The following is a 16,023-nucleotide window of genomic DNA, read 5'->3' on the forward strand; positions in this document are numbered from 1 at the left end:
CCCCACTTTGCTTAGGGCATGGTCAATTGACCATCCTTTATCGGAAAAATTATATTGCGTATATCGATAAAATTTTAGATTTTATAGGTATATAATATATATTGAACACCTTTTGCCGGAATATTTTTTAATGTATTTCAAATTTGAACATCCTTGAGAAATTCCAAATTTCGCTACTAGTTGGAATCACATTGTATTTTCCTAAAATACAAAACCTAGGGCGTCATGCTACACGCTATCAACATCTTCTTGCTAGCTGTATTAGCTATTTTGTCAACGTCGTTTATTTAAAGAGAAAATTCCTTGTTCTGAACAATAGTTAATATCTATTTCATCGTGCCGACTTCTAGGCCATTCTCAAATAAAACATTGTATACAAACCATCTCCTGAAAACCTTCCCTCTTTGTGAAAAAAGCCATGGAAGAGAAATTAGAACAAGTCTCTCTAAGTTCATTATTCCAAGAGTTTCATATATCGGAGAACGACGAAACTGCCCATCTCCTTCAGTCATGGGAGAGATATGTGGAAGAAGTAGAAGAGATCATAGGATACAAATTCAAGAATCCTAATTTGCTATATCAAGCTTTTACTCATTCTTCTATCCAAGAAAACTGCTGTGAGTCATACGAAAGGCTTGAATACGTGGGTGACTCTGTGCTAAATTTGCTAATAGCAAAAGAGCATTACTTTCTTCACCCTGATTTGCCTCCGGGAAAGTTGACGCGGCTGCGAGCCGCCAACGTAGATACAGAAAAACTCGCAAGGGTAGCCGTCAAATACGACTTTCATAAGTATTTACGCCACAAGAAACCTCTACTTAAGGGACAAGTAAGTGCTGTTTTTTATTATTACTAGTTTCTGAACAGGAATCCCATATTAATTCCTAAAAAAAAAATCTAAAAAGAACTACATGTTTAAAAACGTGTTTCAAGTTATAAAATAAAGCATTAAAAGAAAATAATTAATAATTTAAATCATAATCTGAATAAATTTTAAGATTGCTATGAAAGGTAGCAAAAACAGTGAATACAAAAACAAATCTCAATTAAATGGTCTAAAATGTCAATCATATGTTAACTTAATTTTCACTATAATATAGTCATAATTTTTCCTCTTATTTTATGTTTAAAATAATCTCAAATCATGAAAAGATAATAAAGACCAATCATTCATTAATCTAGTACGTGAAAGTAAATAAAATCAAGTAATTAGTGTTTCCTAACATGAATGACGATCAAAAAGTATATTACTCTCTCCATATGAAAGTGCTCTAAAGAAAAGAAAAAACGCAAAGAAATTGAAGTTACTCTGATAGAATTAAGTCAAGCTTTTAAAATTATAAAAGTGACATATATGTAATAAGTTAATGCTTGGGCGTTCTCCAAAAAAGATAAAAAAATAAAACTTGTGAGTCTTATATTTGTTATGTCACTTTCGGTGACTGAATGCATCTCCACAAGTCCCGCATGGAAGTCTCATTCTTATTCAAAATATTCAAGACCTAAAAAACAAAGAAGATAAAAAGTTCGGAGAAGAGAATACTATTGATGAGAATAATATTATTCTATAAATAAGCACATATAAAATAAATTTTGTTGACATTAATTAGGAGACGGGAAAAAATTAGTATTCGTGATTATTATTTATTAGTATATGATATTTTTTTATTTTGTACATGGATAGTAAAAATATTTTGAATTATGATTGCATTTATAAGTGAAGGATTGCATTTATAAGAAAATAATTGTATTAATAAATCATAAAAAATCTAAAATTCAAGCTAAGAGAAATAGAAAGAGAAGATAAATTATCATATGTAAATGCTAACTTTAAAAAATTATTATACATGCATGAGACATTTAACAAATTAAATTTATTAGTAATATTTATTACCGTGGCTGCTAATTTCGTAACATTCACTATATTGTTTTTTTTGTTTATCTAATATAGTATTTATTATAATGAGTTTTTATTTTTTCTGTCCAAAAATATTGTACCAGAAAGTCTTTTTACCAACAGCTTTGATTTTAAATACAAAGTTGGGGGGGGGGGGGGGGACTAATTTTTATCGTACTCACAAATCTAACTACGTTCTACAACTATTAATATTTTTATTTGTAAATTTTCTCAAAAGAATCTCTCAAAGTTTCTGATTGCATGGTTAGAATAAATTAGAAGTAAGAACTATTAAGTCCTTGAAAATATTGGGCTGACCGTATTGAAAAAGAAAATTCAATGTAATTGGCTATTTTAAATAGCCAATGAAGGAGGAAAGTTTATCTACCTATATTTTATTTTTGGAGTAGGACAAAAATTTGACCGTACTAAAATAGTACACATATATCATATGCAATTCTAAAGGTTACAAAGATCATATTAATTTTGATGTGTTAATTAAAATATTTCTTTTCTTTGTATAATATAAGTACATAATTTGCATAGCCTATCATGGTCATGAATATCACCAAATGAATGATTGCTAAATTAGCAACAACACGGCAGTCAATGAAATGAGTTTCCAACTCACTGGAAAGAAATAATAAATTAAGTGTAAGTTAAACAAAATTGCAGCTATTTTGATGTAATAAGCAAAAAAAAAATAAAAAAAATTCAAGAAATTGTTAGAATCCCAAGTAACAAATTAAAATTAACTGCATAAACCAATTAACAAAATACTCAATTTATATTAACCATGACAACCTCCCATTCGTAAAATTCTATTATTACCAACCACAAAAGACCCACTAGGAATTCACACACACATATAAAGAGCTAGAGAGGAAGGGCAAAGAGCACCTAAAGCATGCTGAATAAACAAAAGGAAAACATCATCGGACCACAAAATAGGGAAAGCTCAAATTAGTGGAATATGATATATAATATTCTGAAGAATTTGAACCGTTGTTTGTAATAAGTATTGGAAGATGAAAGCAACAGATATTGAATATACTGCATTAAGTTCTTGGGTAATACACGAAACTCCACGCCAAGTCTCTTCCCATTCACCTGATTTATTGTAGTACAACCTTATTATTTATTGAAAAGTAATTTTACTTTTTGGTACAAATTATATATTATAGATGTGGTGTTTAAAGGACAAAATGGTCATCTAGCTATTATTAGGCATTTTGGTAATCTAACCTTAATCTTTGGGCTTCATACTTATAATATAGTATATGACAATGTTTTATCTCTGTGTGAGTCCATGCTTTATTCTTCTTCTTTTTTTGTTGTTGTTTCAAAATTTTGAAAAATAAGAAGAAAAAAGTATTCCCTCTGTCCTAATTTAGTGATACATTTCGTTTTTCGAATTGTATTTAAATATTCAAAATTTAAGTTTTTAGAAATAAAACTTATATATTTAAAAATTACATAAAAAATACTATAAATCACAATATTCAAAATATTTTAAAGGTATATAAATAAATTACGGTCAATGAACAACTTATTTGATTCTCTAAATCCTAACACCTCCAGATAATTAAATTGGGACATGGAAATAACATTTTCTATTCATCACACCCCATCCCATCAAGGATCATAGAGTTTTCACTTACTCTTCGGTGTGACTTGGAGTCTCAATTTATTACTTAGTGATGAAAATATTTGATCTGCTTTGTTTTTTTTTTTATTTGTTGTTTCAAAATTTTGAAATAAAAAAGAGAGAGATATTGAAAACTAAGGTTGTGTATGTGAGTAGTAAACATATTACTTAGTGATAAATCTTTAAGAAATTGCCTCTCCAATATTTGTTATTTAAAAAAAAATGTTTTGAATTGCATTTATTATTTGTGACTGATCAAAAGGTAACTCTTTTTCATGGTGGAGAGAAGAGAAGATTGGGTAAGGAAGTAAAGTATAGCTGCACATTGTTCAGTAGTATCATTTTTAACGTGTTACCTATTCAACGTGATATTTGGTGTTAATCTTATAAATTGATTTTAGGTTGTGAATAAACTTTGCTATAGACGTTTCGATTCCAAGGGTTTCTTTTTGGTATTAGTTTCCATAAAGTCTTTAATACTAAATGCCATAAGTAACAAAAAAACTTGGTTTATTTGGTCCATAGGCCGAAAATGGTGGAAATCTTTTATATTCTAATTCTTGATGCGGTCTAAACTTTAATGACCTTCTAGAGAAACCGGACAAAAGTCCATGAGGAAAATATGTATTATCTCAAAGTCTCAAGAATCATAAAGACAAAGTATTTGTCAGATCTAATAGAAAAAACTAGGTAGCTACGAATGAATCCATTGTTTCACTTTCAGCAGTAGTGGTGTACAAATGAAACCGACAAACCACACCAACCCAATAATTCGAGTTAAACCGAGAAAAAAATTCGATTATGGGTTGGTTTGATTTGGTTTGGTGTTGAAAAAAAAAACTGACCATTATTGGTTTGGTTTGGTTTTAACTAAAGAAAGTCAAACCGAAACCAAACCAACCCGACATTACATATATAGAAATTTTAGGTATATTTAATATATAATTATACTTATTGTGATGTAATTCATAAATTTTTTTAAAAGATCTCATAATTTTGTTTTTTTGAGGTATTATTTCAATGTTGGACTTAGAACTTTTGAATGTTCCAATAAATTTTATAGCCATTAACATTAGTAAATTAAATAGTGCTAACAAAAGCCCAAACCAAAATCAAATCAATACTAATGTTAACAAAAGACATTTAATTCAATACTACGAACCGGAATGTATTGAATATCTATTTTTTGTTTTGCAATAATTTAGATAAAATGCATAACCTATTTTTCTTTTTTCTTTTGCGTGTAGTCATGTATTTAATACTCCCTTATTAGTCTACTTATTTAGCATGTCTTAGTACTCTTAGATTATGTTTATTTTTATTATGACTTTTTAATTAGCAATATTTATATTACATAATTTTATTGTTGAATATTTAGGATAATGCCATGACATATCTCATATTTTGTATTATTTTCTTGGAAAATACTTTATATAGTTGTATCTTACTAGGACTAAAGAAATATTTAGAGCATAATTGATATGTTTTGTTTTACGAAGATTTTACCGGAAAAAAATTCGAAAAAAATCCGAATAACCCGAAAACCCGAGAAAAACTGAGAGTGAAAAACCCGAGTTTTATTGGTTTGGTTTGGTCTTTAAATTTAATAATCCGACACAATTGGTTTGGTTTCATAATTATAAAATCCGAACCAACCTAACATATGTAAACCCCTATTCAGAAGCTGGTTGGATTAAATTTTAATGACCTCAAGCGTGTTTAATTCCAATGGCGCATGCATTTTCCCCATCCATTTTTAGTAAACTAAGTACGTGCTTTTAATCTTGAACTGCTATAGAGCGAAAAACTTTCTGGATGACTTTATGACTGGTGAGAAACATAATAATACTTCTGCCATCTGTAGTAATGTCTTGATGACTGAAATACTTGCTCTGTCTCTATCATTTGTACCATTACACTACCTACTGTTTTACGCTTTTTCTCTCTCTCTATATAGCTGAAAAAGTAGTAAACATATTGCTGCTGAACCCGTACATCCACCACTGGTTGATATAAGTTTGCTTACAAGTTTACTATTTCCATAGGTGGAAGAATTCAGAGATGCAACTTTAGAGTATCCTTTGCATTCAACAGGCCTTATTGATCCCCCAAAGGTGCTGGCTGATATAGTTGAATCCCTCATTGGTGCCATTTATATTGATTGCAATTTCTCCATGGATACAACTTGGCAGGTGCTTTGTTGCTTCACTTTGAATGTTTACATTTATTTGTGGATTAACAGTATAGCTAGGGTGGTGTAGTATTACGAAAGCGGATGTACATGTCAATAAAACATACAACTTTATACTACTTGCATACATACATACATACTGTTATGTGCGCCTTTCTGAAATGTCTCGGAAGGGTAACATAAGGCAAAGCAACCTACTTCTGTGTCATTACTTTGCGCCAACCGAAGGCCCCCTTTATGCGCTAGACTAGATTGTCAGTGCGGTGCGAAAAAGCCAATGTCAAGATCATAATTTGTAACGAGAGAATTGAATGAAAGCTTGCTTGTATTTATAGAGAACAATGATTACAAGAAAGCCAATGTGGTGCAGGGAGGAGGAAACATCAGTAAAGAGACTTGATTTCTTGTAAACGACTATACCTCCCTTATATATGTCTTAAAAATAAAAACCTAATTTACGGGAGTAGACATAAAAAAGCTAGAAAATTAAAATAAAAACACAAGTAAAACTAGTCTATATTTACATGAAAAGGAACCTAACCTTATACAAAGGGAAAACTGGTCCAATATGCGACACTTGTAGGGGTGGTGGCCTTGTGTGTTGCGCGAGGGGCATGGGCGTATGGGCATTGGTAGCGGGGCATATACTTGTAGGCGCTAGCTGCGGGCAGACATTGAGGGTGTTCTCTACTCACAGGCACTTGTGGGCATTGCATGCCGCTGGGCACGTGCGCGGGGGCGGGCACGGGCGCGAGCGCGGGCTACATGTGGGCAACATAGGCACAAACATACTTCTGATTTGCCGCAGCCAAGACCATGGGGTCGTCCATGACACTCGATGCTAGGAGGTTTACCAGAGCCAAGGGGTCATGGGGCAAGGATGGAAAGCAGCCTATGACATTCTCCCCCATCTTATTTAGCGACATCCTCGACGCCTTCCTCGCAAGATAGTCATCGATAAAGTCCTTGAAGTCTTTGAGGTTTTTCAACCTCTCGCATGTGTTCTCCTTGGCATCACATCCTCTCCATTCACGAGGAACTCCTGATGATTTTTCCGTGAGGCATGAATCATCTGGTCATCAAGTATAGCTTCGACAATTTCTTCTCAGTTGATTTGTTTTCTCGGATACCAGGTATAGTGAGCTGGTTTCTTGAGAGAGCATCCTTGTCTTCCTGATAAGGTTTTAGCAAACTAACATGGAAAACATGATGGATCTTCCACCAAGTTGGGATATCAATATGGTATTCCACCTTCTCATTGCGCTTCACAATGAAGAGATGTCCAATGGATTTTTGCAATAGGCGAGATCCCCACAAATAGGTATCGCTTTGGCATTTTCACTATTACTTTGTCCCAACTTGATATTCCACGAAGCGGCAGTTCTGATTAACATGCTTTTTTATCCGCTTCTGGGCCTTCTCAAGATAGCTCCACTCTATCTCTAGGTTCTACTTCCAATCCTTCTAGAACCTGACAGCTCTAGGAGATTTTGACATATTTGGGGCATCTGCTACGGGAGGAGTGGTTGTTGACTGGTAACAATTTCAAATGCTCTCTTGTTGTTACTCAAGCTCTTTTGGTAATTGAAACACAATTGAGAAACATCCAACAGGTTCACCCAATTCTTCTGCGAGCTAGTAACAAAGTGTCGATGGTACTCCTCCAGCATGCCATTGAACCGTTCTGTCTGGCCATCAAATTGGGGATGAAAACTCAAATTGTGGCTCAACTTGGACCCGAGACAGTTGAAGAGCTTGGTCCAAAAGTTGCTACTAAAGCGAGAATCGTGATCACTAACAATATCTCTAGGCAGCCGCTAATATTTGACAATATGAGTAAAGAAGAGTCGAGATGTCTCTTCAGAAGATACATACTTTGGGGCCACAATAAAAGTAGCATATTTAGAAAATCGATTGACCATGACAAGAATAGTGGTGAAATCTCTGACCTTGGGCAAGTCGGTATTGAAATCTTACGAGACACTCTTCCTAAGGCCTCTTCGGGATAGGCAAGGGCTCCAGAAGCTCGCTTTGGTCAGGCGGTCAATCTTGTCTTAATGACACACCAAGCAAGTCCTCACATATTGAGCAACATCATTTTCCATATGGGGCCAATAATAAGCACGACACAGCAGCGCCATGGTCCATTCTTCTCTAAGATCCCCCCTCCCCAAAAGAGTATCGTGACACTCTTTCAGGAGGGTTTTCCGCAGATCACCTCCCTTAGGAACATATAGGCGGTTCCCTTTTGCTCTAAGAAACCCATCCTCCATGTAGAACTATCGAGTCTTGCCATGATTCGCAAAGCTGATCAAATACTAGGTAGTAAGGTCTTTGCTAAGCAGTTCACGTATCTGATCCTTTATAATGGTAGACAGTTCGCTTCCTTGAGAATGGCGAGTAGGCACACCGATGCTAAGTTTGCTCTCCAACTTAGTGCATCAGCAACTTGGTTGGTCTTCCCACTTTGTACTCCAAATTAAAGTTAAACTCGATGAGAAGTTCCTGCCATCTAGTATGTCGTTGTTCAGCTTTGGCTAGGTCCTAAACTAACTGATAGCCATGTTGTCCATCTTCACAATGAACAAGGTCCCCAACAAGTATTGCCTCTAAAGGCAGAGATAATCGATGGCAACCATTAACTCTTTCTCGTGTGCGTTATAGCATCGCTCAACATCCTTCAGATTTCAACTTTCGTAAGCAACGAGATAGCCATTGTGCAGCAGAACTCCGCCTAGGGCGTAAATATGAAGCATTAGTCTGTACTTCAAAAAGACTGATTAAATCAAGAAGGGGCAATACCAGATTGCTGGACGTAGCCATTTTCAAAGCATCCTAGGCCTGCAGCTGCTTGAGAGACCAATTCCAAGACGTGGCCTTCTTTAAGAGCTCTGTGAACGACACATCAATATATGAGGGAGTAGTTCCTCACGAACCGGTGATAGAAGTTGCATAGGCCAAGGAACACCTTTAAGGCATGGATATCCTTGGGTGGCAGCTAGTCCATCATAGCCTATACCTTCTACTGGTCCATCTTATTGATCTGCCCCTCCTCAATGACATGACGAAGAAAATCAATCTACTTTTGGACAAAGGTGAATTTAGAAAGCTTCACATATAACTTATTCTCCCTTAGCCGAGCTAGGACCATCATCAAATAATCAAGGTGCTCCAACAATGCCTTGATATATACCACAATATCATCCAGGTAGACTACTACAAACTCGTCTATATATTCCCGGAAGACTTGGTTCATCAAGATGCAAAACATTGCGAGAACATTCATCAAGCCAAACGGCATGATCAAGAAGTCAAATTACACATACTGTATCACATAAATTATTTGTGTTCATCAGCCTCGAAAATCACTTGCCAATATTCTATCTTCAGATCAATCTTGGTAAACATAGTTGCGCCTCCCAATTGTTGCGGAATCCAAATGTATATAGTGTGAATGTGTCACAACTACTATACCAAAAATTATGACAGCCACCAAATAATAAATAATAAATAAGAAAACAATAAAAGAACACCAGAATTTACGAGGTTCGGCCAATATTGCCTACTTCCTCGGACACAACCAATATTTTATTTCACTCCAAAAATACAAGTGAAATAATACTAAAGAGAGAAGATACAAATGCCTTAAGAAGATAAGAAGACAAATGAGAGGTGTATTTAAATCCTAAACATTAGGTCTCCTTTTATAAGGGAAAAATCCCAACAATTTTTCTCCCCAACCGATGTGGGAGTTTGACAACTTCAACAAATCTCCACCTTGGCAAAATTCCACATCTTCAATTTTCTCTTAATAACAAATTTTGGTTGTGCCTTCATCTTCAATTTTCAGTGTTCAACAATGTTGATCAAATCCAAACAATGTTGAAACTTGACCGCAGTCACCATTTTTGTCAGCATATCAACAGGATTCTCTGTAGTATGAATTTTCTTCACTGTGACTCCACATTCTTCTATGATTTCTCGTACGAACTGATACCGAACATCAATGTGCTTCATCCTTGCATGATAAACTTGGTTCTTCGCTAATTGAATAGCACTTTGACTATCACAAAAAATTGTGATACCTTTTTGTTCAACATCAAGCTCCTTTAGCAATCCTTGAAGCCAAATTGCTTCCTTCACAGCCTCTATAATAGCCATATACTCTGCCTCTATTGTAGACAAAGCAACTGTTGACTTCAAAATAGACTTCTAACTAACTGGTGCCTTTGCAAAAGTAAACACATAACCAGTAGTTGATCTTCGTTTGTCCAGATCACCCGCAAAATCTGAGTCACAGTATCCAACTACAGACTGATTGTCTTCCTGCTCAAAAACTAACCCAACATCTACAGTATTATGAATATACCGTAGAATCCACTTCACAGCTTGCCAATGCTCCTTTCCTGGATTATGCATATATCTGCTAATAACTCCAACAACTTGTGAAATATCAGGTCTTGTGCAGACCATTGCATACATCAAGCTACCAACAACATTTGCGTATGGTACCTTTGACATATACTCTCGTTCAACTTCATCTTTTGGCAACATAGTAGTACTTAGCTTAAAATGGGGAGCAAGTGGAGTACTAACTGGCTTATTCTTTTTATCTATGCCAAAACGTTGTAGTACTCTTTTCAAATATTCTTTCTGAGATAAACAAAGTTTCTTTGAACATCTATCTCTTATTATCTCCATGCCAAGAATTTTCTTTGCCTCACCCAGATCCTTCATCTCGAACTCCTTCTTCAGTTGAATCTTCAACTTATCAATTTCTTCCGAATTCTTGGAAGCTATCAACATATCATCAACATATAGGAGAAGATATACAAAGGAACCATCTTTAAGCTTGTGCAAATACACGCAATGATCGTACTTGCTTCTCTTGTACCCTTGCTGCAACATAAACTTGTCAAATCTTTTGTACCATTGTCTAGAAGATTGTTTCAATCCGTATAACGATTTTTCAAGTTTGCACACCATATTTTCCTTTCCAGCAACTTTGAATCCTTCTGGCTGAGTCATGTAGATTTCCTCCTCCAAGTTTTCATGTAAAAACGCAGTTTTTACATCCATCTGAACTAGTTCCAAATCCAACTGTGCTACCAAAGCCAACATAATTCTAATGGAGGAATGTTTTACAACTGGAGAAAATACTTCATTGTAATCAATTTCCTCCTTTTGAGCATATCCTTTGGCCACCAATCTTTCTTTGTAGCGAGCATCTTCTTGGTTAGGAAATCCTTCTTTCTTTGCAAATACCCATTTGCACCCAATTGCTTTCTTTCCCTTCGGGAGACTGGCCAATCTTCATGTATGATTCTGATGAAAAGACTGTATTTCATCATTCATGGCAATCCTCCACTTATCTTCTTCTGAACTTTGGACTGCATCTTTATAAGTGGTAGGAACATCATCAACTACAATTGAGGTTGCACAAGCAACCGTCTCTATGAGACGAACAGGTTTCGTTATTGTCCTTTTTGGCCTGCTGGTTGCTATTGATTCAAGTTGTTGTTGAGGTTCCTGAGTTGGAATCTCCTCTACTAGCTCTCCTTCCATAGGATAATCTTCATTTGTTTCCTCCTCTGCTTCTTGTGTAGAAAAAATAAATTTTCCCTCAAACTCCACCTACTTAGAAGCACCTTCATTTTGTTTGGTATCTTCTGTTACCTTATTTACCATAGCAGATTCATCAAAGGTAACATCCCTGCTGAATATTACTTTCTTTGTCATAGGACACCATAAGCGATATCCTTTGACTCCAGAAGTAATTCCTATAAAAATAGCCTTCTTTGCCCTTGGATCCAATTTTGACTCTGTCACATGATAATATGCAGTTGAGCCAAACACGTGCAAAGATTTATAATCTACAGCAGGTTTTCCGTACCATTTTTCAAATGGTGTCTTGCCATCAATAGCAGCAGATGGTAGACGATTAATGAGGTGACATGCATATGTAATTGCCTCAGCCCAAAATTCTTTGCCCAAGCCAGCATTGGACAACATACACCGTACCTTCTCCAGCAAGGTCCGGTTTATACGTTCTGCCACTCCATTCTGTTGTGGTGTATGTCTAACAGTGAAGTGTCGGACGATGCCATCATTTTCACAGACCTTATTGAAATGATCATTTTTGTATTCACCTCCATTGTCTGTGCGAATACACTTGATCCTCCTGCCTGTTTGGTTCTCCACCATCGTCTTCCATTTGAAAAAAATTCCCGGCACTTCATCTTTGCTTTTCATTGTATACACTCACACTTTTCGGGAAAAATAATCAACAAAGGTTAAAAAATAGTTCTTCCCACCCAATGAAGGTGTTTTGGAAGGACCCCAAACGCAAAACTCCAAGTTGCAAGTCTTTACCCCTTTTAACAATTCTTGATCTGATAGAGTCTTCAAGGATTTTCCTCCAGCATGTCCCAAGCGCATGTGCCATAGCCTAGTTGCTTCTACCTCTTTGTCGTCACTGGATGTCACTGTCGCTGTCCCAATAACTATACTACCACGATAACGTTACATGTTATTGTTCTTCTGATTAGCCTTCATTACCACTAGTGCACCAGAGCATACTCTCATCACTCCATTTTTTGCAATGATTTTGAACCCTTTTGATTCTAGGGCTCCCACAGAGATGAGATTCTTCTTCAAATCCGGTACATATCGAACATCTATTAATGTTCTGATCATTCCATCATGGTTCCTTAATCGTATTGAACCAATGCCATATGAGGTAAGAGGGCTGTTATCCGCTGTGTGGATGACTCCATATTCTCCTTCTTGAAATTCCACGAACCAGTCCCTGTTGGGACACATATGATAGCTACAAGCCGAGTCCATCAACCATATGTCTGATAATGTTGATGACTCTGTTGTAACTAATGAGAAGTCTGAATCATCACAATCAGCTACATTTGAATCCATAATGGCCTTTCCATTGTTATGTTTGGCCTTATTCTTCAACTTCGGACAGTCTTTCTTCCAGTGCCTCTTTTCTCGACAAAAGGCACATTCATCTTTGCTGGGTTTAGATCTTGACTTGGATCTTCCCTTCTTTGTCCTCATTTGATTTTGAGGACGACCCCTCACAACCAGTGCTTCTCCTTATCCGCCCTTCTATTTTTCTCCCTTTCTTTGTTCATAGCTGTACAAAGCCGAACAAACTTCTTTAAGAGAAAATTCATTATTTTCATGGAGTAGATTAGTTTCAAGGTGCTCGTACTCATCAGGAAGTGACGCCAACAACATCAAGGCCAAGTCACCATCATCAAAAGTTGTATCCATATTTTGCAAATCTGTGACCAACTTATTGAAACTGGTGATATGTTCATTCATCGTGGTACCAGGAACATAGGTGAAGTGAAACAGTCTCTTCTTCATGTACAATTTATTTTGACTGTTTTTCTTCAAAAATTTATCCTCCAGTGCTTTCTATAATTTACTTGCAGAAGTTTCCTTCGTGTATGGATATTTCTGCTCTCTAGCAAGGTAGGATCGAATGGTACCGCAAGCAACACGATTGATAATTCTCCAATCTTCTTCTCCAATAGCACCTGGTCTCTTTTCTTTAATAGCAAGATCTAGCCCTTGTTGAAAAGGACATCTAGAACCTCGCCTTGTGACATCCCAAAATGTCCTGACCCGTCAAAAATTTCTACCGCAAATTTCGCATTTGACACAATTCTTGTCATAAGCGAAGATGCCAATGATGACGTATTGTTGACACTTGATGTATATTCTTCTTGTTTATTATCTTCCATCTATGACACGAATATTATTTAATAGCTGACGACACAAATCAAGATTATTTCCTTTGTGGTGTGGAAGATCAGACTAAGCTGCAACCACAGAGCATACTAAGACAGAACCTTGACACAGTACCAAGATAAATCTTTTCTGATGTGGAAGATCAGACTATGCTGTAACCACAAAGCATACTTAGACAGTACCTTGGCTCTGATACCAATTGTTGCGGAAGCCAAATGTATATAGTGTGAATGAGTCACAACTACTATACCAAAAATTATGACAGCCACCAAATAATAAATAAGACAATAAGACAACAATAAAAGAACACCAGAATTTACGAGGTTCGGCCAATATTGCCTACTTCCTCGGACACAACCAATATTTTATTTCACTCCAAAAATACAAGTGAAATAATACTAAAGAGAGAAGATACAAATGCCTTAAGAAGATAAGAAGGCAAATGAGAGGTGTATTTAAATCCTAAACATTAGGTCTCCTTTTATAAAGGAAAAATTCCAATAATTTTTCTCCCCAACCGATGTGGGAGTTTGACAACTTCAACACCAATCTGTCAATCATGTCCTCCATCAGCGGGGTAGGGTACTTATTCTTCACCGTAATCTTGTTCAGGACCCAATACTCAACGTAAATCCTTAGGGTACTATCATGTTTCTTCTGGAACAACACTGGCGAACCATAAGGAGACTTTGATGGTACAATAATTCCTAAATCAAGCATTTAGGCCAACTTCCCTGAAGCTCAGTGAGCTCGGGGTGTGACATTCTATATGCGCATGGGCAGGTGGCTTCGCACCTGACACTGATTCAATCTTGTGATTCATAGTCCTCCTTGGCGACACGCGCTTTGGCAGTTCCTACGGTATCAGATTTGCATATTCCACAAGTGCTTCTTCACGGTCGCACGGATCGGACCGGAAGAGCGCTTGACATTCTCAACACAAAGGGAGGCCAGAAATGTGGGCTCCTGGTTTTTGACTCCTTTCAGCTGCAAGACAGAAATGTTCCCCTCGGGCATCTTTCCCGATATTATTGGGATAATGCAAGGCTTGGCCCCATTTTCTAAAACACATGTACACACATATTCAGGCATTATTAAAGTCATCGCTTAATGCGACAAAGTGATGTGAAGCAAGAGGTTACTACTTATTGCCTAAAGTCATACACTGTACGGGAATCATACACTTTTTTAAGAAAAACAACAACAATAACAAACTATGTATAATTCCACGTGTGGGGTCTGGGAGGGTAGTGTGTACCTAGGTCTTACCCCTACCTGGAGAGGTAGAGATGTTGTTTCCGATAGACCCTCGGAAAACATCAATTCTTCGAGCTCAACATTATTTTATATTAAGATACTTGAACTAGTTATCTTAATTGCTATTTAATTATTAAAAGTACTGAATTCATATATGTTTGGCATTTTTAAGTTTCTAGTAAATCGTCCGTTCACTTCAAAGAAGCATGTTGCCCTTTACTTCTCACATTTGCCTTCAATCCATATGGATTTCGTCACTCTTTTGCACCAATACTAGTACACTATATATACGAAGTTCAAATCTACGGTCACAAAACTAGTAGTAGATGTTGTGACTACACAATTTATATTAACTTTAAATATTAGATATGCCTATGTGTATAGAAGAAAGCCCTATTAACAAGCTATAGTTTGGACAGGTTACAGAAGGTTTGTTGCAGCCACTGATCACTCCAGCAAATCTGGAAACTCATCCAGTTACAAAATTCTATGAGGTTTGTCAGAAAAATGGATGGAGAGTTGAACTTGTTGATAAATGGGAAGAAACAGGAGAAATTGATGTTTTTGTTGATGGAAAATTTGTGGGAAAGGGAAAATTTAGTGGCAAAAAATTAATTGCCTTAAATAGGGCTGCACATAATGCTTATTGCCAAATTGTCAAAAACTTTAGCGTGGAAGCTACTTGTGATAATAGTGCTTGTAATGAAACACAAAACTGATGTATGCTAATTCGTATCGATCTCGTGTCATTAAGAAACTGTGCACTGTCACTATGTCATAAATCCATAATGCTTATTTATATACTTATTATTTGTGTACTTATTTTTTTCTCTGTTACAACTAAAATTTAACTATCATCGCAAACTAATAAATTTCTCATGTGGAAAGGACCAACATAATGACACTCTGGCAGATGCATTTTCTTTTGAAAAAAATGTATAAAATTTGATTACAATTCTGAAGAGAAAATATTTGGTTTGGAAATTCTATGAAACTAATTAATGCCGATAGATTCCGTGAGCTGGCTGATATATTCAGATGCATATAATTACACACTAATTTCAAATGAGATTAAAATTGCAGTCCATATTGCAATTTCATATATGATTGCTCAAGTTTAGCAACGTTGCATCAATAATTAAGTAATTATATAATTGATTATGTATCCAATTTAATAACTAAAGGCCACTTCTATGCTATGGCAAGACTAGCCTGGAGTTGGATTACATGTATGCGGCGAAATCAGATGGCCTAATT

At 35.9% G+C, this 16,023-nt stretch overlaps 1 protein-coding gene across 1 annotated transcript; it reads left to right on the plus strand.

The window, feature by feature from the left end:
- The first annotated feature begins 309 nt into the window (after nt 1-309).
- LOC107831512 (ribonuclease 3-like protein 3) lies at nt 310-15,586 on the plus strand. Its single transcript, XM_075225475.1, has 3 exons — nt 310-829; nt 5,591-5,737; nt 15,186-15,586. The coding sequence occupies exons 1-3, from the start codon at nt 419-421 to the stop codon at nt 15,483-15,485; spliced, it is 858 nt and encodes a 285-aa protein (XP_075081576.1). The 5' UTR covers nt 310-418; the 3' UTR covers nt 15,486-15,586.
- The last annotated feature ends 437 nt before the right edge of the window (nt 15,587-16,023 follow it).

This window comes from Nicotiana tabacum, chromosome 11 (assembly GCF_000715075.1).
Source record: "Nicotiana tabacum cultivar K326 chromosome 11, ASM71507v2, whole genome shotgun sequence".
NCBI lineage: Eukaryota > Viridiplantae > Streptophyta > Magnoliopsida > Solanales > Solanaceae > Nicotiana > Nicotiana tabacum.